Raw genomic sequence first — 23,386 nt, 5'->3', positions numbered from 1 at the left:
ATGCATCAGGCTTTGTCCACACCTACGGTTATACATCAGGCTTTATCCACACCTACGGTTATACATCAGGCTTTGTCCACACCTACGGTTATGCATCAGGCTTTGTCCACACCTACGGTTATGCATCAGGCTTTGTCCACACCTACGGTTATACATCAGGCTTTATCCACACCTACGGTTATACATCAGGCTTTGTCCACACTTACGGTTATACATCAGGCTTTGTCCACACCTACGATTATGCATCAGGCTTTGTCCACACCTACGGTTATACATCAGGCTTTGTTCACACTAGGATTATGCATTAGGCTCAAAAAATTTTCACCAACCCCAAGCTATATTCCTTAATCTGACTATAAACCATAATCTGAAGAAAGAGATTCAAGATATCAGTTTAATTCCAAGCCTCGGCTTGATCAGAGGAGTCCTCTTCTAGTCACTCTACTGAAAATAGCTAAGTCACAGGGATCTATTTTATGCCATAGAACATAAGTCCCATATATATTATAGGCAGACAAAATACTTACAGGCTAAAATGAGATTAAATGTTTGAAACACTCTGATTCTCTATGGTATGTTATAAAGCAATTTAAAATATCTGTGGCCAAGATATAGACCAGTTAGCACTTGTTAAGTATAACTATAGTTTGAAGAATTGCTTATAGCCAATCGTGGTACACATATCTGGTCTGGGACATATATTTTGTAGTGGCTCCTCTGAAGGGATTTGCAAATTAAATTATTTAAATGTGCTTATCATTAACAGTTTAAATAAATGACATTTATTTTGGCAAAAGATTAATTTTTAACTTGGCAGCTGTGTTCAGACAGATTGTTGTCAGGTTATTACAGTGACTAACTGTGAAAGAAGGAGGAAATTTACAGATTATTTTGTTTTTAGACCTTCAAACTTGCATTTCTCCAAAGAGGCAAATAATTTTGTCAGTGCCCTGAGACACTGGGTCCCAAAGACATTGCAATGTTTGCATCTTTGTGACCTGATTTCAATAATAACACCATATGTGGAGAACTAAAAATGTTCTTTAATAGAGGAATTCTTCAAATATATTCTTCAGAGGCTGTTTTGTGGTAAATTGGACATTTATATTTTATATATTGGATACTTATACTCCTATATATATTTATGTAGGAGTGCATCATAGAGAAACATGGTAATATTTAGGAAAATCTCTGAACAGAGAGCTTGGAGATATGGGGGCCAAGTCTGTGAGAAGACACCAACTGGGTGTGCATTGTGGAGTTCCCACATCCGTAAGATGAGGGTATTTCAAAGTAATCATTAAAGTCCTTTGGTGAAAAGTCCATGCACCTGTGGAAAAGAGGAGGCTTCTTGGAGGAGAAAACTTACACCTTTCCACTTAAACACTGCTTTGAGTTACTAGCAATTTTCCAGTTGATGATACAAAACGTCAAGCCACAAATCAAATTTCTATCAAACATGGCAATAGGCTATAGAAACACTGTAAAGTAGCTACCAACCTATCTGATTCTCTCTCATTTTGAAAAGAAACTCTAATAATTAAACTTTGAACTATGTAGAAATGACTAAATATAATTGTTTTTAACCAGAAAAAGATGACCTAAGAAAACAAACTCATGTCTTGATTTCTTTTAACATAAAAAGCTCTCAGAATACATATGCTTTGCCAAAAATCTAAACTACAACCAAAATAGAAATCTATTTTCTAGTAAGAAGCAAGAGAAGGTTAAAAGAACATAGAAAATGGTTTAAATATATATATATATATATACATATTTTTTGTACAAATAGGCAATGAGATATGATGGTTGAGTTTGTTAAAAAGATTCTCATTTGAATGTCATAATTTTAAACTCAAGAAATGTCTTTTAGTTTTCCCTTTGGATTATACAAATCACAAGACCAAAGCCATGAGCAAATTCTCTACAAGTCTCAGAGGGAGATGTTTAGGCATGCCTGGAAACTTATGAAGAGTAAGAAGACACACCTTGAAATCATACGTGGCATCTGGGTTTTCATCGCAGGCAATAACTTCTGGCGCCATCCAGTAGGGTGTTCCGATGAAGGTATTCCTCCTGCCCACTGTTCGATCAAGCTGGGCACTGACTCCAAAGTCCACTAGTTAAGGGAAGACAAATGAATAGTTTGTGATCGAAGGTCTTATATGGGGATAAAATGAATATTTTTTTTATTGTGGTAAAATATACAACATAAAATTACCACTTTAACCACTTCATAGTGGACAGTGTTGTGGTATTAAGTACATTCAGTTTCCGGTGCAACCATAACCACCATCCAACTCCAGAACTTTTTCATCTTCCTCAATTGAACCATTAAACACTAACTCCTCTTTCTCCCTCCTGCCCCAGGTGCCTTGAAAGCACCATTCTACTTTATGTTTCTATGAATCTGTCTACTATAGACAGATACCTCATATAAGTGGAATCATGCGGTATTAGTCTTTTAGAGACTAGCTTATTTTACTTAATGTAATGTCCTCAAAGGTTAATGCATGTTGCAGCATGCATTAGAATGTCCTCCCTTTTTAAGACTGAGTATTATTCCACTGTCTGTAGGTGCCACATTTTGTTTACCCGTTCATCTGTTGAGGGCACTCAGGATGCTTCTTCCTTTTCACTACTGTGACTGCAGTTAAATTAAATACGTATATTCAATTATTTTAGATTGGAGTATAGTTGATTTACAATGTTCTGCTAGTTTCAGATGTAGAGCAAAGTGATTCAGTTATACATATACACAGGTCTACTCTTTTTCAGGTTCTTTTCCCTATAGGTTATTACAGAGTACTGAGTAGAGTTCCCTGTGCTATGCAGTAGGTCCTTGTTGATTATCTATTTTATATATAGCAGTGTGCACATGCTAATCCCAACCTCCTAATTTATCCCTCCCCCACCTTTTCCTTTTGATAACCATGTTTATTTTCTATGTCTGTGAGTCTATTTGTTTTGTAAATAAGTTTACTTGCATCGTTTTTTTTCAGATTCCACACATAAGTGATATCATATGATATCTGTCTGACTTACTTAATTTAGTATAGTAATCTGTGTGTGTGTGTGTGTGTGTGTTAGTTGCTCTATTGTGTCTGACTTTTTGTGACTCCAAGGACTGTGGCCTGCCAGGCTCCTCTGTCTATGGAATTCTCCAGGCAAAAATACTGGAATGGGTAGCCATGCTCTTCTCCAGGGGATCTTCCCGACTCAGGTCTCCTGCATTGCAGGCAGATTCTTTACCATCTGAGCCACCAGGGAAGCCCATGATAATCTCTAGTGAATGTGTATGTTTAAATTGCATATATTAATATAAATGGATAAAGTACATCAATGAGAAAAGCACAAGGAGTTATATCTGGTTATATCAGGGCTCCATGGAGGACCAAAAATAGGTGTTAAATAAAAGGCAAGCTTGGACCATAAAGGAGAGTGTTTAGAGGATGCAAATACAGTGGTAATCAGCTAAGTTTCCACAGTCAGACTGCCTAAATTTGCATCTCATTTCTGACACTTATTCGTATGTGACCTAGTAGACAAACCTCTTGGAGCTTCATTTTCTTAATCCATAAAATGAGGATGCTGAGAGTCACGTGGAGCTGCTGTAATGTTTAAGTGAAATCATCTGCCTTCAAGCATTTTGTACATGATCTGGAACATAACAGTCCCTCACAAGTAACTGTTAATAGTGATGAGTGAACATTCTGAGGATAGCTTATGTAGTCAGTACATATGTAAAGGTTTTCCCTACCTAATGTATGCTTTTGTTTTAAAAGAGAATATTCATGAGATGAAAGCTTGGCCCCAAATGCTAACTAAGAAAAAAAATGGAAATTATATATTTTAACAAAAAGGCAAGAGCGAATGTTTGGGATATAAACATAGGAGATAGTTAAGTCTCTTTGAAAAGAAACAATCATGGACAGTGATTCTTTTCTAGAAGACAAATTGCATCTCTTCTAGGATATCTGTCAATGTATGCTCTTACTTATATACATCAAGCAGTCAAATGCATGTGGGCATTCTCTACCTCATCTGGAAAATCCCAGATTTATTGTGGGAAGGGCTCTAATGGAAAGGACCAGAGAAAAGGATTCCCTCACTGATAACTCTGGCAGACGGAAGTGGGATAATCAATATGTGTGTAAAGTAGAATATCAAGCATCCATTTTGTACAGGTGCCCTAGGTAATAATGAAATCGATGTAAACAGCACTTAAAATATAGGGGAATATAGCAGGAAATTCATTATTCTAAATGTGTGTGGATATTTTCAATTTAAAAATAAGTCACCATTGTTCTGTTACAGCAGCAACAACATAAACAAACTATAAGATATGGGAAACCATTTCAAGGTCAGCCACTTCTAATCTAAAGGCTCTTTGCTTAAAAAGTAAGCTCAATTATTTCCACACATTGATTAAGCACATGGTTCTCCAGTTCACTCCTAAAAGTGCTTTTAAAAAATGTTTTTTAAATAGGAAAAGAAACATGTTCCTTTCCATTCCAGGTACAATGACCTCCAAATACACAGTGATACATTTACATTCATTATTCAAAAAGAAAAACAGCTGAAACAATCCTACCAATTCCTGTAATTCCTAGGCTCCCTGGATTCTATTCTTACCTAGTTTCACTTCTGCATTTTCAGTCAGCAAGACATTCTGCCCTTTAATATCTCGATGAATCACTTTATGCTGGTGCAGGTGACTCAGCCCCTGGAGAGACAGAGTTGGGAAAGGTTAATAGGAATATAGATTCAGATGCAAAAAAATGTATTTTGGATGTTAATGATCCAAAAAATTCAAACTTACCCAGAGATCCTTTCATTATTGTATTCATATCTTTCATGTGGTCATAATTCAAATGTAGCACAATATTCATTTATTCTAAACTGCAAGCAACAGATCAGTATAAACTGAAATATACAGGCAGTCCTTACAATGCATGGTGCTGTGCTAAATGAAACACCTGCATATCAACTTCGATCTCGGGTAACAAGGAACCACACAAGCCGTGATATGACTGGTTCCAACATGCACATGTCTCAGCTAACAGCACTCTGAAAAGTCAGGACCACCTGCATTCGCCAGCTGGTACCCGGAACATCTACCGAGTCTGTACAGAAAACTGATTTAACAGAAGTCCCCACTTTTGGGGGCAATTTTTGAATTTAAAAGTTTAAAAGTTATCTTCTATTATATAATTTTAATTAAGCACAGTATTACTCAGACCAAGCAAGAAATTTCCCATTAGCTTTAACCAATGTCTCACATTAAAAAAAAAGGAAAATAGCAATTTTTACTTCCTTTGTTAATGTTCACCACTGTCATTTTTAGTGCTTTATGATATTTGTGACTTTGTGCTCATTATGTGAAATAATTATTCAGGGACATCTCAACCTCATTGTGTTCCATTTTTCCATGAATTATCCTGACTTTGGCTTTTATGTGGTATGTGTTCTAAAAACAGACTTGTTCTAAGATACACTGTAACCTAAAGGAATCTGAAATTGGCATACTGAAGCAAATCATATTATATCAATGCATGCTAACTCAAGCACTGGATACCCAAGTGTTGTCATTTTTTATTTATTTTCTGTACTTTTCCCCATGCACTGTAGCACTGCTCTGGTTGTAAATCAGGTGACCAGAAGAAGTGGGTCTGGTCTGCTCATGGACTCTCCATTCTGTTTCCTTGGCCATTTGCCTATCCTTATGACAATACCACCCTGTCTTAACGACTTAGCAACTTTATAAGAAGTCCTGAAAAGTGGCAGCATAAATTTTTCACCTTTGTTTCTCAAAATTGCCTCGATTATTCTTGGCCTTTTGTTATTTCCATATAATGTTTTAAAAATCAGCTTGTACCTCCACAAGTGTATCTAGAAGGATTTGAATAGGCAGTTTATGATACCAAGGATCAGACTGGGGAGAAATAACATCATTACAATATCAAGCATTCTAATTTATGAAATAGATTTATGTTTTGTTCCCTTATATTAAGAAGGCAGGACAAATAAATAAATGTCAAGCAGATATAGTATAGGAATGTTCAGTGGACATATAGTAGCCTCCTTATTAACAGCAAGAGATAATTCAACTGATCCAAACAAACTAAAATATGGCCAGTTATCTTCTTCCTAAAGTGAACTCAGCAAATCTGACACTGCTGTGCAGACTGTCTGACTCTGGAATTTGTGGGCAAAACTGGGCAGATGGGCACATTTTTGCCCAACTGTTTCGACCAATTTTAGAGGTTGTCTCAAAGAAACTTTTTAAGGCAAAATCAGTTAAACTAGGTTTTATGTACTAAAATGGCTAACGTCATACAAGCCTTAAATTAGTTATAAACCTTCACAAGTTGAAAACTCAAACAAGTGACCAAAATATCTTTAAACAATCCATCTCCTAAGTGGAAAACTATCTTTGTGATCTAAAATCAGAATTCCAACTGGAAACTCCAAAGAAAATGAATCCCAGGTTAAGGGCAATCACCCAACTAACCCTTCAAATGAGAGTGCACGTGCCTATCCAGTTTTTTTGTTGTGTGTGTGCTCAGCTGTATCTGACTCTTTGTGACCCTATGGACTGTAGCCTGCCAGGCTCCTCTGTCCATGGGATTCTCCCAGCAAGAGTACTGGAGTGGGTTGCCATTTTCTCCTCCAGGGGATCTTCCTGACCCAGGGATCGAACCTGTGTCTCCTGCATTGTCAGGCAGATTCTTTACCTTTTGAGCCACCTGTGAAGTCTATTTAGAATGGCTCTCCCTTCATAACAACAGACCATAACACACACCACTGCCACCATCACTGTTAGAATAAAGCTCTAAGGAGGTTTCTGACATGAATTATGGAATGAATTAGTGGAAGGTCAGTGTAAAGTTCAATACCTCCCAAGGTATCCCATGTTGTCACTTACTCGTAAGATCTCCCTGCAGATGTACGCAATCCATTCCTCCTTCAACGTGTTACCTTTTGTGTTCTTGATCAGGTCAGTGACAGAGCCCGCACCGCAAAACTCCATCACCAACTGGCAAAGGAAGCAAATAGGCCATTATTATAATTGCACTCCAAGACTTCCACTGTGTTAAGAAAGCATAAGGTGTCCAGTTGGTTGCTTTGGAATGCCATTTCTGCAAAGAAAAAGTGATCATAAAATGACATATGAAACAAATTTTTATCTTTAATTTTTCCCCAAATGATAGATTTTTTTGATGTGGACCATTTTTAGAGCTTTTATTGAATTTTGTTACAAACATTGCTTCTTTTTTTAATGCTTTATTTGTTTGGCCTTGAGACATGTGGGATCTTAGCTTCCTGACCAGGGATCGAACCCTTATCCCCTGTATTGGAAGGTAAAGTCTTAACCACTGGACCACCAGGGAAGTCCTGGAAAGATTATTTTTAATTTTCTAAACTGAAAATTACAACTGGAAATTGAGGAAAATCTCCATATTCTAAGTATGTGTTTTAAATGAGGGCAGCTAGGTTGGTTCAGATGGAATTGAGACTATCCTTGTGGTTTCATTTAGCGGTCAAGCTCATCTTTCCTACAGAAGTAGGCTCATCCCCCTCTCTGAAAGAGCTGTGGTTGTCTAGGCAATCCCAAGCCAGAACAATAGAAGTGCACACTGTTTATGTTATTGGTTTGTAAGTGGCACTGTAAGCTGTCAGAGTGAGGACTATCTGCTTTTAATTAACTTCAGCAAATGTTCCCAAGAGGCTGGACATATCAGATAAATTCACTAAACAATAAGCCCTAATTTAGCACCTTTCATCCAGAAAGCTCCAAGTTCTCTATAAATATAAACTCATTATAGTACTCAGCAACTTTATAAAATAGGCAGAAAATAAACATCTCCCTTACTTAATGGAGAAGTAGAGACTAGAAGAAAAAAAGCAATCCATTTGCTTTTACATTCATTTTCTACGTTTAGAAAAACACATCCATTTCCATACATCCTCTCTCTTCTTCAAAAGTCTTCAGCAAAAGTCAGCTTATTAGGTACTTTTAAACATAATTATAAGAAAATAGTTTAGGATGACTAGCAATCAGTGTCTGGCTTGACGCTAGAAACAGAACTAAAATAGAGACATAATGAAATCACATTGATGATTTTGGCTTTGTCCAAATGTGCATTCCTAACATCAGCACCACGTCACCAGGTCCTAAAAGATAACCCATCAGGATGCAAAAATCTTTGGGCAGAAACAATGTTCTCTTTTTTCTAAATGCCCAGGTGAAACTCAAAAAATTATTTAAAAAACTCATAAAATTAGTTTTCTGAATGAGTTTCCAGTGTCATTCTGATTTGTCTTCTTATGATTTTATAAAGCATAACAAAACTCTCAGGGGCTCTTGTAAAGAAATTTGAAAAGTGCCACAAAAGAGCATGCTTCACCCGCCCCAAAAAGCTGTAAAATCATCATATATGAGAGCCAGGAAGCTATGAAAGACTGTAAGATCATGCTAGAAAGGATCAAAGAGTCAACTTTAAGAGGTCTCACTGGCCAAAATGGGATAATCTGAGAATCAGAAGCAACTGACAAAGAATTAATCTCAAAAATATAAAAGCAGCTCATGCAGCTCAATTCCAGAAAAATAAACGACCCCATCAAAAAATGGGCCAAAGAACTAAACAGACATTTCTCCAAAGAAGACATACAGATGGCTAACAAACACATGAGAAGATGCTCAACATCACTCATTATCAGAGAAATGCAAATCAAAACCACAATGAGGTACCATCTCACACCAGTCAGAATGGTTGCTATCAAAAAGTCTACAAACAATAAATGCTGGAGAGGGTGCGGAGAAAAGGGAACTCTCTTACACTGTTGGTGGGAATGCAAACTAGTACAGCCACTATGGAGAACAGTGTGGAGATTCCTTAAAAAACTGGAAATAGAACTGCCATGCGATCCAGCAATCCCACTGCTGGGCATACACACCGAGGAAACCAGAAGGGAAAGAGACACGTGTACCCCAATGTTCATCGCAGCACTGTTTATAATAGCCAGGACATGGAAGCAACCTAGATGTCCATCAGCAGATGAATGGATAAGAAAGCAGTGGTACATATACATAATGGAGTATTACTCAGCCATTAAAAAGAATGCATTTGAATCAGTTCTAATGAGGTGGGTGAACCTCAAGCCTATTATACAGAGTGAAATAAATCAGAAAGAAAATCACCAATACAGTGATTTTCTAACACATATATATGGAATTTAGAAAGATGGTAACGATAACCCTGTATGCGAGACAGCAAAAGAGACACAGATATAAAGAACAGTCTTTCAGACTCAGTGGGAGACGGCAAGGGTGGGATGATTTGAGAGAAGAGCATTGAAACATGTATATTATCATATGTGAAACAGATCGTCAGTCCAGGTTCGATGCATGAGACAGGGTGCTCAGGGCTGGTGCACTGGGATGACCCTGGGGGATGGGATGAAGAGGGAGGTGGGAAGGGGGTTCAGGATGGGGAACACATGTACACCCATGGCAAAAACCACTACAATATTGTAAAGTAATTAGCTTCCAATTAAAATAAATAATAAAAATTTAAAAAAAGAATAACTCCAATGTCTTGAAACACACGGAATATGCTTAAGTAAATGCATTAAAAAAAATCCCCTCAAAAAGAATATAACTGGCACTGTTTGAAGAAACTGAAGAACCAATTTCTTATACTGAAACTGGTAAATAAAGGGGAAAAAATCAAGAATTTACACTGCCTTTCTTTTACAAGTTTTACCGCCGTGATTACATAATAAAAGAGCTAAAACTTTTCTTCACAAAAACAATATTTCATCTGATAAATGAAAATGACATAATGGAATTAGAATGTCACTATTTCACAACCTCTGATAAATTAGTGGATTTAAGCACCAATCATCAATGGCTGCTAACATAAAAAGAAAATAACCGTGAACACGGTATATTTCTCCATCTATTAGTGTCCTCTTTGATTTCTTTCACCAGAGTTTTATAGTTTCTTATATAGGTCTTTAGTTTCTTTAGGTAGATATATTCCTAAGTATTTTATTCTTTTCGTTGCAATGGTGAATGGAATTGTTGCCTTAATTTCTCTTTCTATTTTCTCATTATTAGTGTATAGGAATGCAAGGGATTTCTGTGTGTTGATTTTATATCCTGCAACTTTACTATATTCATTAATTAGGTCTAGTAATTTTCTGGTGGAGTCTTTAGGGTTTTCTATGTAGAGGATCATGTCATCTGCAAACAGTGAGAGTTTTACTTCTTCTTTTCCAAATTGGATTCCTTTTCTTTCTTTTTCTGCTCTGATTGCTGTGGCCAAAACTTCCTAAACTATGTTGAACAGTAGTGGTGAGTGGGCACCCTTGTCTTGTTCCTGACTTTAGGGGAAATGCTTTCAGTTCTTCACCATTTAAGATAATGTTTGCTGTGGGTTTGTCATATATAGCTTTTATTATGTTGAGGTATGTTCCTTCTATTCCTGCTTTCTGGAGAGTTTTTATCATGAATGGATGTTGAATTTTGTCAAAGGCTTTCTCTGCATCTACTGAGATAATCATATGGCTTTTATTTTTCAATTTGTTAATGTGGTGTATTACGTTGATTGATTTGCGGATATTGAAGAATCCTTGCATCCCTGGGATAAAGCCCACTTGGTCATGGTGTATGATCTTTTTAATGTGTTGTTGGATTCTGATCGCTAGAATTTTGTTAAGGATTTTTGCATCTATGTTCATCAGTGATATTGGCCTGTAGTTTTCTTTTTTTGTGGCATCTTTGTCAGGTTTTGGTATTAGGGTGATGGTGGCCTCATAGAATGAGTTTGGAAGTTTACCTTCCTCTGCAATTTTCTGGAAGAGTTTGAGTAGGATAGGTGTTAGCTCTTCTCTAAATTTTTGGTAGAATTCAGCTGTGAAGCTGTCTGGACCTGGGCTTTTGTTTGCTGGAAGATTTCTGATTACAGTTTCAATTTCTGTGCTTGTGATGGGTCTGTTAAGATTTTCTGTTTCTTCCTGGTTCAGTTTTGGAAAGTTGTACTTTTCTAAGACTTTGTCCATTTCTTCCACGTTGTCCATTTTATTGGCATATAATTCCTGACTTCAGGCTCTACTACAAAGCCACAGTCATCAAGACAGTATGGTACTGGCACAAAGACAGAAATATAGATCAATGGAACAAAATAGAAAGCCCAGAGATAAATCCACGCACCTATGGACACCTTATCTTTGACAAAGGAGGCAAGAATATACAATGGATTAAAGACAATCTCTTTAACAAGTGGTGCTGGGAAAACTGGTCAACCACTTGTAAAAGAATGAAACTAGAACACTTCTAACACCATACACAAAAATAAACTCAAAATGGATTAAAGATCTAAACGTAAGACCAGAAACTATAAAACTCCTGGAGGAGAACATAGGCAAAACACTCTCCAACATAAATCACAGCATGATCCTCTATGACCCACCTCCCAGAATATTGGAAATAAAAGCAAAAATAAACAAATGGGACCTAATTAAACTTAAAAGCTTCTGCACAACAAAGGAAACTATAAGCAAGGTGAAAAGACAGCCTTCAGAATGGGAGAAAATAATAGCAAATGAAGCAACTGACAAACAACTAATCTCAAAAATATACAAGCAACTCCTACAGCTCAATTCCAGAAAAATAAATGACCCAATCAAAAAATGGGCCAAAGAACTAAATAGACATTTCTCCAAAGAAGACATACAGATGGCTAACAAACACATGAAAAGATGCTCAACATCACTCATTATCAGAGAAATGCAAATCAAAACCACTATGAGGTACCATCTCACACCAGTCAGAATGGCTGCGATCCAAAAGTCTACAAATAATAAATGCTGGAGAGGGTGTGGAGAAAAGGGAACCCTCTTACACTGTTGGTGGGAATGCAAACTAGTACAGCCACTATGGAGAACAGTGTGGAGATTCCTTAAAAAACTGGAAATAGAACTGACATACGACCCAGTCATCCCACTGCTGGGCATACACACCGAGGAAACCAGAATTGAAAGAGACACGTGTACCCCAATGTTCATCACAGCACTGTTTATAATAGCCAGGACATGGAAGCAACCTAGATGTCCATCAGCAGATGAATGGATAAGAAAGCTGTGGTACATATACACAATGGAGTATTAGCCATTAAAAAGAATACATTTGAATCAGTTCTAATGAGGTGGACGAAACTGGAGCCTATTACACAGAGTGACGTAAGCCAGAAAGAAAAATACCAATACAGTATACTAACACACATATATGGAATTTAGAAAGATGGTAACGATAACCCTGTAAGCGAGACAGCAAAAGAGACACAGATGTATAGAACAGTCTTTTGGACTCTGTGGGAGAGGGAGAGGGTGGGATGATTTGGGAGAATGGCACTGAAACATGTATAATATCATATATGAAATGAATCGCCAGTTCTGGTTCGATGCAGGATACAGGATACTTGGGGCTGGTGCACTGGGACGACCCAGAGGGATGGTACGGGGAGGGAGGAGAGAGGAGAGTTCAGGATTGGGAACACATGTACACCTGTGGCGGATTCATGTTGATGTATGGCAAAACCAATACAATATTGTAAAGTAATTAACCTCCAATTAAAATAAATAAAAAAAGAAGAAAGAAAAAAAGAAAATAACCAGCTAAGATTTATCTTTTGATTAGAGTAACACAACATCACCTAAGGAGTAATCGTGCCCAAAACAAAGCAAAACAAAAAACCTCAAACTAAATTTGATCAAGCATCTAGTTTCAGTTACCAATTTACAGGAAATTAAGAAGACTGAGGAGCAAACATGTTACATGATGGGGATACAATCCATAAAACCTAGGATAAAAAACTCCAAAGGGTAAATGGCCCATTTGCTTCAACAAATATATATAACGAAAGAAGAAGAGATGGAAGGGAAATCTGTAGGTTTCATAACATTTAAAAAGGTCTACTAACAAACTGCAGTGAATGCAACTTATCTGGACAGTAATTTTTTTTTAAAAAAAGCTGTTTAAATTTTTGAGAACAATCTACAGTCTAGATATTTGCTGACATCAAGGAAATGTGGTTGACATTTTTTAAGGGTGATGATAGTATTTTGGTTATGTGAAAAAATAATTCTGTTTTAGAGAAGCATACTGAAGTATCAATACTAAGGATAAAATGATATGATGATAGTCTCTTCTACAAATGAGGCTGGGTCAACTGGATATCCACATGTAAAAGAATACTGTTGAATCCTTACCTCATATCACATGTAAAAAATTATCTCAGAATGAATCAACGATGTAAATGTAAGAACTAGAACTGTAAAACTCTTAGGAGAGAACAAGGGGTAAATTTCCACCACCATGGACTTGGCAATGGTTTCTTAACTTTGACACTAAAAGCACAAACAACAACAACAACAAAAATAAGTAAAGGAGAGAAATTGGATTTCATCAACATTAAAAATTTTGTGCATCGAAAGACATTATCAAGAGGGTGAAATGACAACTCACAGAATGGACAACACATGTGCAAATCACATATCTAATAAGGGTCTAGTATCCAGAATATATAAAGCACACTTACAACTCAACAAGAAAAATATAAACAACACAATTGAAAAAGGGGTGAAACACCTGAATAGGCATTTCTCCAAAGAAGATATACAAATGACTAACAATCGCATGAAAAGATGCTCAACATCAAAACCACAATGAGATACCACTTCACACCCTTTAGGATGACTATAATTTAAATTAAAAAAAAAAAAAGTAAAACAGAAAATAATGTGTTGAAAAAATGTGAAGAAATTAGAACTCTCCTACATGGTTGGACAGAATGTAAACTGTGGCAAACAGTTAGATGATTCCTCAGTAAGTTAGAAATATCATCAGTCAGTTCAGTTCAGTTGCTCAGTCGTGTCCGACTCTTTGTGACCCCGTGAATTGCAGCACACCAGGCCTCCCTGTCCATCACCAACTCCCAGAGTTCACTCAAACTCACATCCATCGAGTTGGTGATGCCATCCAGCCATCTCATCCTCTGTTGTCCCCTATTCCTCCTGCCCCCAATCCCTCCCAGCATCAGAAATATCATATATATATATAAAAGAAATAGCATATGACCTAGCAATTTCACTTCAAGGTATATACCTACCCCTCAAAATTGAAAACATGTGTTTAAACACTTGCATATGAATGCTCAAAGCAGCACTGTTCACAATATACAAAATGTGGAAATAACCAAACTATCCATCATCACAGATGAATAAATAAAATGTAGTATATCCATACAGTAGAGTATTATTCAGATATGAAATGGAATGAAACACTGATGCATGATATAATGTGGATGAATCTTGAAAACATCATGATACTAATAACTGAAAGAAGCCAAAAGAAGAAAGCTATATGTTGTATAATCCACTTACATGAAATATCCAGAATTGGCAAACCCGCAGAGAACGAAAGCAGATTAGTGGTTTTTCAGGGGGAGGGAAGAATGGGAGTTGCAGCTTAAGGGGTAGAGAGTTTCTTTCTGGAGTGATAAGAAAGTTTTGGAACTAGACAGGGGTGATGGTTGCACAACATTGGGTACTTAAACCCACTGTTATATACCTTAAAATTATTAAAATGCCAAATTTCAGGCTATGTGTATTTTATCAGACTTTTTCTTTTTTTAAAAAAAGATGATGAAATTTGTTTTAAAATAACAGAAGGGAGGAAGTAGATGGGTGTATAGGTGGGGCAGGATTGACAACTGGTTGACAATTGTTGGGGCTAGTTTGGGGCACATTATACTGTTCTGTCCATTTTTGTGTATTTGGAGGATTCTGAATAAATACAAAGTTAAAGAAAATCCTGTTTATGTAAATTGTGTTTCAAAAGCAGCAGGATGGACCAAAGAAACATCCTTGGGTAGAGAGAGAACATTTTCTTCTAGAGAGCAAAACATGTTTGTGTTCCTTTTCCAAATCCCATTTTGAAAAGCAAGTGACCATACCTCCTACAAGTATATCCACTGCTCCTGCATCCGCTGGAGAAAATGCCCCAGCGTTGAGCTCTATTAGGCCACATAATTATAGTTCCCAAGGAAAGCAGTGGAAGCCCTCTGACTCCAGTCTTTCAAAATTAGATTGGACAGAATACTTTCAAATATTCAGTAGGAAACAATCCCGTGCTAGCCAGGCACTAATGTCAGTGATTTCTATAATTTGCTTCTCCATTCAGCTCCAGCTGAAGGCTGCTAAGTTCTTTTCAACTCACTATGGAACAAAATGATTGTTAAATTATGTAACGGGATTTTTTCCTTTTTAAAAAAAAAAAGGAAAGAGAAAAAAAGAAACCAGCATTTGCTAGCAGTCGGTTCCTGCAGCCTCACAGCAACACTGATAATTACTGCCACTGCACAGTGGGGACCCTCCCTCACCACAAGTAACCTCATCACATTAATAAACAGAAACAGGGCTCAACATGCCAAGCCCAGCAGCGATAAGTCAATAACTTCACATCTTGCAAAGCAAGAAATAATGCATCATTAATATTTTCCTTGAAAGAAAGTCCTCAAAGAGTTGACACTGGGGCAACAATACTTGCTAACATTTACTGAGAAGCTACCATGTGCCAGGCACAGGGCTGAGTGGTTTGCACTTGCTGTTTCATTCATTCTGCTTCCCCTCAATTCCCTTTCCTTTCTTTATTTGGAAATGAAGCTTAGTTTTGGTCCCCAGCCTTATTCATGGTATATATACTCATTAAGTAACTAGAGCAGGTTGAAAGCATCATACTTTCTCAATTACTAGCTAAATGACCTTGGGCATGTTCCCTAACTTCACTGGGTTCAGCACTCCGCCACCATCGCTATTAAAACAAAAGCATCAGCCTTACATAGTTGATGTGAACACTGTCTTACAGAATATAAAGCTTCTGGTAGCCAGAATTCTCAAATTCTATTATTTATCCATTCTTTGGTCCGTTTGCCTTTATTAAAAAAAAAAAAAAAAAAAAGAAAATTCCAACTTGGAAGACAGCATTAGTAGCTTCCCAAGATCCACTTCACTCAGATGGTTAGGAAATGGCTAAAAGGGCACCTACGAAGGGCACTGGGCACATGTGCTTCTAAAACTTCTGTTAATGACAGAAGGCCAAGGATGCAGCTCTTTTTCTTCAAGCTTGTATCACACAGCAAGAAGACACATAGGTGCATTCCAGGACACTGGAGCTTTTTATTTGGCAGGCTGGAAGACGGTAGGAGAGGTTTAAAAAGAATCTTACATTTGAAATTCTCACTCACTAGCACCTACATAACTGGGTCAGAAAATGAAAATACACATGCATGTCACTTGGGAAGAAAGGAGGAAGGTGAAGTTGAAGGTGAACACAGAAGTGCGCTCAGGCACGATGGGGGCTGGGCCGGGGCCGTACCTGGAAACGTGTCAAGGAGAAGATATTTAAAAAGCAGCACAGTGTGTATAGTGCAACCCAGTTATTAGGGAAAAGGTTGCTTGGGTTGTTGAACGTGGGAAGCTATTTCTATCTAAACTGATAAAAATTTTAAAACAAAGAGTTCTAGCATATTTCACAATTTGCACGGTTGTTTATCACTTTTTTTGGGTGGGGGGTCTGATGAGCAGGAGGTTTTCTCTTAGAGTTTGTGGGGTAAGGAGATTGTTTTCTTTTAATGCCCTCCTGTTCATTCCTCCTGCTTCAGGACAGTACAGAAGTCAAGGATCTCTGGCCTCAGCTGATCCCAGACGGAGTTTCCGAAGCACTATCTCAGCCCTCCCTGAGGTCACCCCCCTAACTGGGAGGGGCATGGGTTTGGAATCAGCAGATGTGGTCACTTCTAACTTGCCCTTTCCAACCCTAGTCACCTCTGAAAGAATTTTAAAAGGTCTGTTCTCAGAATCAGCCTAAGAGGCTTAGGATGACTTCTGGGGTCCCCAAGGTATTATACTCACTTGCTAGTCAATTGGTTTTATGTTCCTGTAACAAGAAAAAAAGTTTTAAGGTATTTTAAAACTGCAGGACTAGCCCAGACTGTCTTGACAGCAATATATTAACCCAAATGTCACCAGTCAGTCACCTAGAGATTCCTTCCCTTTTATAGTAAAAGGGGAGATGAGAGATAGGACAGGAAGAGGAAGGAGCAGGGGGATGAAGGTCGACCTAAAATGAAGGAAGTCTGCACCAAGGGCTTCCCTGGTGGCTCAGTGGCAAAGAATCCACCTATCAACGCAGGAGATGCAAGAGACCTGGGTTCGATCCCTGGATCGGGAAGATCCCCCGGAGAAACAAATGGCGACCCATTTCAGTATTCCTGCCTGGGAAATCCCATGGACAGAGGAGCCTGGCAGGCTACAGTCCATAGGGTCACAAAAGAGTCGGACACGACTCAGTAACTAAACAACAACTGCACCAAGCGATTGCACAAACAATCTAAGAAAAGGGGAGGAAAGATCAACATCTAAGAATTCACAAGTCTGCAAAGGATCAGCCTACTGACCTTGAACATCCAGAAGCATCAGCAAGGCACAGGATATTCTTATCATGTGGAGGTGGGAACAGCCACAGATCCCATCTGCATGATTTACGAAGGTGTAAACAAAACCCAGACTCAGTACTTTGTTACAGAATGCAGCTTCATTTGCCAAAGGTAGTTTAAGTCGCACAATAAAAAACATTGTGTGTACAGAGGTACACCAATTGCTGGGTATACATTTATCATTTCAGTCAACTGATGCTGTTGATGTAAAGCAACAGCAAAACTGTTGGCAATTTCAAATTGGGAAACCAACTGAGAAACCTAAACAGGTTTTTGCATTTATTTTTAAACCAGCATGTATTTGGGGAAACAAAAACTCCTTTGGCTTCTGAATTATATTTTTAGACTTGAAAAGAGAATGCTTATAACTACAAATTCTAAGTGTTCCAAAGACAAAAAGATGAGCCCCAGTGATGTGAAATCTCAGATTTTGTCAATAAAGTTTCTGGATATGTATTTTGAGAATAACAACCAGAGTTTGAATGTACTAAGCCGGCTGGTATTCTTAGAGACAATAAACCCGCCCAATTGACAGCTAGAAATGCTCTGTGGTCGCCCATGTCTAAGGAGAGAGCCGTCTCAGAGTTAGCATGGTAGCATTCAAGTAAAGAGAAGTTAGCTGCCTCCTGGATTTGGTACCTGGCGCTCAAATTTCTTAGAAAGCATGCAAGATCTTCTGAAGGGTATTTCCTATTAGGGGTAAATCATAACATGTCCATTTGAGCCGTGGATCAAATCAGAGACTAACCTCAAAGGCTACATGAAATTTACAAGTCTGCCTCTTAGAAAGAATTTACAGGTAGTGACAGGGGAACAAGTTTTCAGAAAAGTTAACAACAGAAAAAGAAAAAAACAACACTGGCTTTAGAAGACTTAGGACTAACGACTAAGAAACTTGGTAGTTGAGGATTCTGAGAAGTGTAACGCAAATAGGAATATTGCCTTTGACTCAAAATCAATCTAGAATAGGAACCAGAGGGTTATGTAGACCATTAACAGAGTAACTTTCTGCTAAGTTGATTCAGTCGTGTGTGTCCAACTCTTTGGGGCCCTGTGGACCATAACCTGCCAGGCTCCTCTGTCCATGAGATTCTCTGTCCATGAGATTCTCCAGATTGCTATGCCCTCCTCCAAGGGATCTTCCTGACCCAGGGATGGAACCCTAGTCTCTTATGTCTCCTGCACTGGCAGGTGGGTTCTTTACCACTAGCGCCACCAGGGAAGCCCGAAAGGAAGCTTAGCAGAGGATGGTTGCTGAGCAGAGAGAGTAACTTTGGGCATACATCAAGTCTACCTTTTGCTAAGGTAAAAAGCCGTTTAAGCACAGTTCAAATGAAATTCATTAGAATAAAAAAAGAAATTATTTTTACACTCTTGTCACTTAATCACCCATTAATTCATAAAAATGGCTCCATTAAAGCTGAACTCAAGCTCAGTTGCACAGTATTAAATCAGGTGTAACTTTAGCTCTGTGTTTGTACCTAAGTAACTTACATTCTGTGTCTATAGCTCATGCAGTGGGGCAGCTCCAAGACTGGGAAACAGTGTACAATCACTCCTCCCACTATTTATTCAGTCTTAAAATTTTCCACTCACAAATAATAAGACTCAGTTACTTCTCCAGACAAGTAACCTAGGTTGAAAATATGAAGGAAGGGAATTCTTTAGTAATAAAACTGCATGCGTCCTCAGTTACTCAGTCGTATCTGACTCTGCGACGCCATGGACTGTACCTGCCAGGCTCATCTGTCCATGGAATTCTCCAGGCAACAATACTGGAGTGGGTTGCCATTTCCTTCTCCAGGGGATCTTCTCAACCCAGGGACTGAAGCTGTGTCTCCTGTATTGGCAGGAGGATTCTTTACCACTTGAGCCACCATCTTACTTGACCAGCCTACATTTTGGAAACTAATCAGAAATTTATTTCCTTTTATAAGATATTCTAGCCCTGTGATTATTGTGGTGGTATCAAAAGAGATGGCAAAATATGTGTGATTTTGCTTTCTAACTTGAGGAAATTCGTCCATTTAATAGACAGGCCTTGTCACTCCCCGGAGAAGGCAATGGCACCCCACTCCAGTACTCTTGCCTGGAAAATCCCATGGACGCAGGAGCCTCCTAGGCTGCAGTCCATGGGGTCGCTGAAGGTCGGACACGACTGAGAGACTTCACTTTCACTTTTCACTTTCTCGCATTGGAGAAGGAAATGGCAACCCACTCCAGTGTTCTTGCCTGGAAAATCCCAGGGACGGGGGAGCCTGGTGGGCTGCTGTCTCTGGGGTCGCACAGAGTCGGACACGACTGAAGCGACTTAGCAGCAGCAACAGTCACTCCCAGTGTCTGAAGGGCATGCAGCAAAGTAGAAGGCCTCTCTTTGCTGAGACAGAGCAGAATGAGATGGCCGTGTTGTGTGTCAGGGTGCCTTGTTTCGGAGAGATCGGAATCTTTATTGAAAGAGCTCTCTTTTTTGATTTCCGGATCAAGCCCTGAGCAGCTGATAAGGGAGAATTACTTGGCCATTATCAGAAGTAGTTGTATTTCCACAAAGAGCTGGGACTAAACAAGAGTTTATCTCTGTGACAAGACTGATAGAATTCACACAGATTATAATTCAATCAGACACCTAAAACAGCACCTATATTGGCTGGTGGCATATGTGCAAACCTCTGGCCTCTAGCCATAGCACAAGAAATACCTGGGGAATAGTTCCTGTGGTCTGAAAACTGGGAATAAATGTTAGAGTGCTACTCTTGGTTGCTACAGGCTCTGTCTCTATTTAATTCATAATAATATTTTTAAAGAAATGTAATCCTAAAAGAATGCCATTAACCCAAAGAGTCAACTCTCTGTGACCTTTGCAATTATTTGCTAAAACACTCCCAAAGGGTTTAATGTACTTTTCAAAGTGTATTTCTAAGACTTAAGAAATACCATCTTCATAGCAGCAGCTAACAGGTCTCGCTATCCTCCCGGAAAGCTGGGGAAACTGAGAATTTTCATGGGAAATTTTCATGAATGAAATTGAATAGTGAACTCAAAAATAAATTTTTTTAGGGACTTCCTTGGCTGCCCAGTGGTTAAGACCCCATACTCCCACTGCAGGGGTCTAAGATCCTGCATGCTGTGGGGTGTAGGCCCCTGCCAAAATACACGTTTAAACACAAAGCTTCAGTCCTACTTGGAACACCAACCTTTGACCTATTTTTTGCAACTTCTGAAACTATTTTTCACAAATAAAAGGAGAAGAATGCAGGGTTTGATTCTAGCATCAGGCAGCTTGAGGTTAGCTAACACACTAGTTTCATCACCCAGTAGCTGTGAATCCTCAAGCAAACTTCTTAAGTTCTCTGAGCCTAATTTCCTCATCTATAATAAAGTGGGGATAATGAGAATATTTAATTTGTAGAGTAGTTATGAAGATATAGTGAAATAATATGACAACGCAAACAAATACATTACTCTGCACATGTGAAGCAGGTGATAAATATTACTTGCCATCGTTGTTAACACAGAATGCCTGTGGTTTGATGAGTCAGAGGACTTGGACCCAGTACACACTATTATATTCCGTAACCAAGTTTGCATCAATATTGTGATCTGATACTAATTTCCCAACTATTATGTTTCTGTTCTGCCTTTAACTTTTTACAAAGAAAGAAAGTGAAGTTGCTCAGTCATGTCCGACTCTTTGCGACCCCATGGACTGTAGCCTACCAGGCTCCTCTGTCCATGGGATTTTCCAGGCAAGCGTACTGGAGTGGGGTGTCATTTCCTTCTCCAAGGGATCTTCCCAACCCAGGGATCGAACCTGCGTCTCCCACATTGCAGGCAGACACTTTACCATCTGAGCCACCAGGGAATTTCTTATCAAATAGAACAACTAGAAAAAGAAATGATGCTCTTGTACCTATGAGGAATTTCATAGCTTTGTATTGTTATCCTCAGTGACACAGAAGCAAATGGACTAGCTAATGGGGACAGTCAGAACAGTCCTCTGCGTGGGCACAAAAGGCCATCTGACAAAAGGGAGGTCCTCTGCTTCCAAGCAGGACGTGGGGCCTGAAACTACTGTGTTTTGCCACCAGCATCTGATTGCAGGTGGGAAAAATGGAATGTGAAGGCAGAGGTCCTCCCCACGTGGCCCGTGATCACTACTTACAAACGCCCGTGAACTTCAGGAAGGGGACTGGCTTGCTCAGTCTCCTCCCTGGTCCTTCCTGCTTCTCCTCTGGCCCCCATCTGGCCTACTCTCAACTCAGCAACCAGAGGGACTCCTTCACTCTATGAGTCAGATTCTCTCCCCTACCCCCTTCAAAACCCTCGAGTGGCTTCCACCTCACTCAGAGGAAAAGCCGACATCCTGCCAATGCCCTATAAGCCCTTGCCTGATCTGGCCCCATCTCCCACATCTTTTTGTCACGTTGGCCTTGTCGATAATCCTGAAAACACCAGGCCTGGAATGCTCAAAGTTATCTACAAGGGGGTTCCCCTGGCCACTGCAGCCCCTACCTGCATCCTCATAAGCCCTTCCCTGCTCTTCTAGGGATATGCACTTTCAGCTTTTCGAATAGTTTTCTGACATAATATGATTGTGGTCTGTAGCAAGAATGTACACCACGTGTAACTTGGGGCTTCCATCAGTTTTGTTCACTGATGTTTCTTATCGTCTAGAAGAGTGCCTCACGCCTAGCAAGTGCTTGATATGTATTTGTTGGGTGAATGAATGAGTGGGTGAATAGATGAACACATACACATGCAAGCTCCTGATTCCCAGCCACCACAGCCATCTCCACGACAAGAGCAATGGGCCAGGGTGAGAAATGGCAAGCAGTGACTCATTTCTAGAGCATCAAACCTCCTGTTTGTACCCTGCAGATGCAAACAGGCTTGCTGCATGCTCCCACTGCTGATCTGAAAACGGACTGCAAATTTTGCTCATTTAAAACAACAACAACTTCCAATGCCTTTCATAGAACTTCCAGCCAAGCTACATGGTCATATTTCAGGATGTCTGCATTCTTATTCTGCGTCCATCCATTAATGAGCTCAGAGGCTCTGAGAAAGAAATTAGCTTCACTGGGATCCAGTAAAATAAACGACAACTAATTTTTTTTCCAGCTTAAAAAATCTCAGTTTTAAGAAAAATAGTTTGACCTGTTTGACCACTCCTGTTTGTGCACCCAACACAGGAGCACCGCAGTATGTAAGACAAATGCTAACAAGTATGAAAGGAGAAATTAACAATAACACAATAATAGTGGGAAACTTTAATACCCCACTCACACCTATGGATAGATCAACTAAACAGAAAATTAACAAGGAAACACAAACTTTAAACGATACAATAGACCAGTTAGACCTAATTGATATCTATAGGACATTTCATCCCAAAACAATGAATTTCACCTTTTTCTCAAGCGCACATGGAACCTTCTCCAGGATAGATCACATCCTGGGCCATAAAGCTAGCCTTGGTAAATTCAAAAAAATAGAAATCATTCCAAGCATCTTTTCTGACCATAATGCAGTAAGATTAGATCTCAATTACAGGAGAAAAACTATTAAAAATTCCAACATATGGAGGATGAACAACATGCTGCTGAATAACCAACAAATCACAGAAGAAATCAAAAAAGAAATCAAAATTTGCATAGAAACGAATGAAAATGAAAACACAACAACCCAAAACCTGTGGGACACAGTAAAAGCAGTCCTAAGGGGAAAGTTCATAGCAATACAGGCACACCTCAAGAAACAAGAAAAAAGTCAAATAAATAACCTAACTCTACACCTAAAGCAACTAGAAAAGGAAGAAATGAAGA

General features: G+C 38.9%; 1 protein-coding gene across 9 annotated transcripts in view; it reads right to left on the bottom strand.

The window, feature by feature from the left end:
• Positions 1 to 23,386, bottom strand: part of TNIK (TRAF2 and NCK interacting kinase) — a 407,483-nt gene that overhangs the window by 130,494 nt on the left and 253,603 nt on the right. For all 9 annotated transcript variants that reach the window (XM_059888605.1, XM_002684922.6, XM_059888630.1 and 6 more), the window contains exons 5-7: positions 6,929 to 7,039; positions 4,636 to 4,726; positions 1,989 to 2,119 (exon numbers count right to left, since the gene is read on the bottom strand). In XM_059888605.1, the coding sequence (XP_059744588.1) occupies positions 1,989 to 2,119; positions 4,636 to 4,726; positions 6,929 to 7,039 (333 nt within the window). The remainder of the gene's footprint in view (positions 1 to 1,988; positions 2,120 to 4,635; positions 4,727 to 6,928; positions 7,040 to 23,386) is intronic.

This window comes from Bos taurus, chromosome 1, assembly GCF_002263795.3.
Source record: "Bos taurus isolate L1 Dominette 01449 registration number 42190680 breed Hereford chromosome 1, ARS-UCD2.0, whole genome shotgun sequence".
NCBI classification, from domain to species: domain Eukaryota; kingdom Metazoa; phylum Chordata; class Mammalia; order Artiodactyla; family Bovidae; genus Bos; species Bos taurus.
The sequence above is the reverse complement of the archived record's forward strand: the minus strand, read 5'-3'. Positions and strand labels throughout refer to the sequence as shown.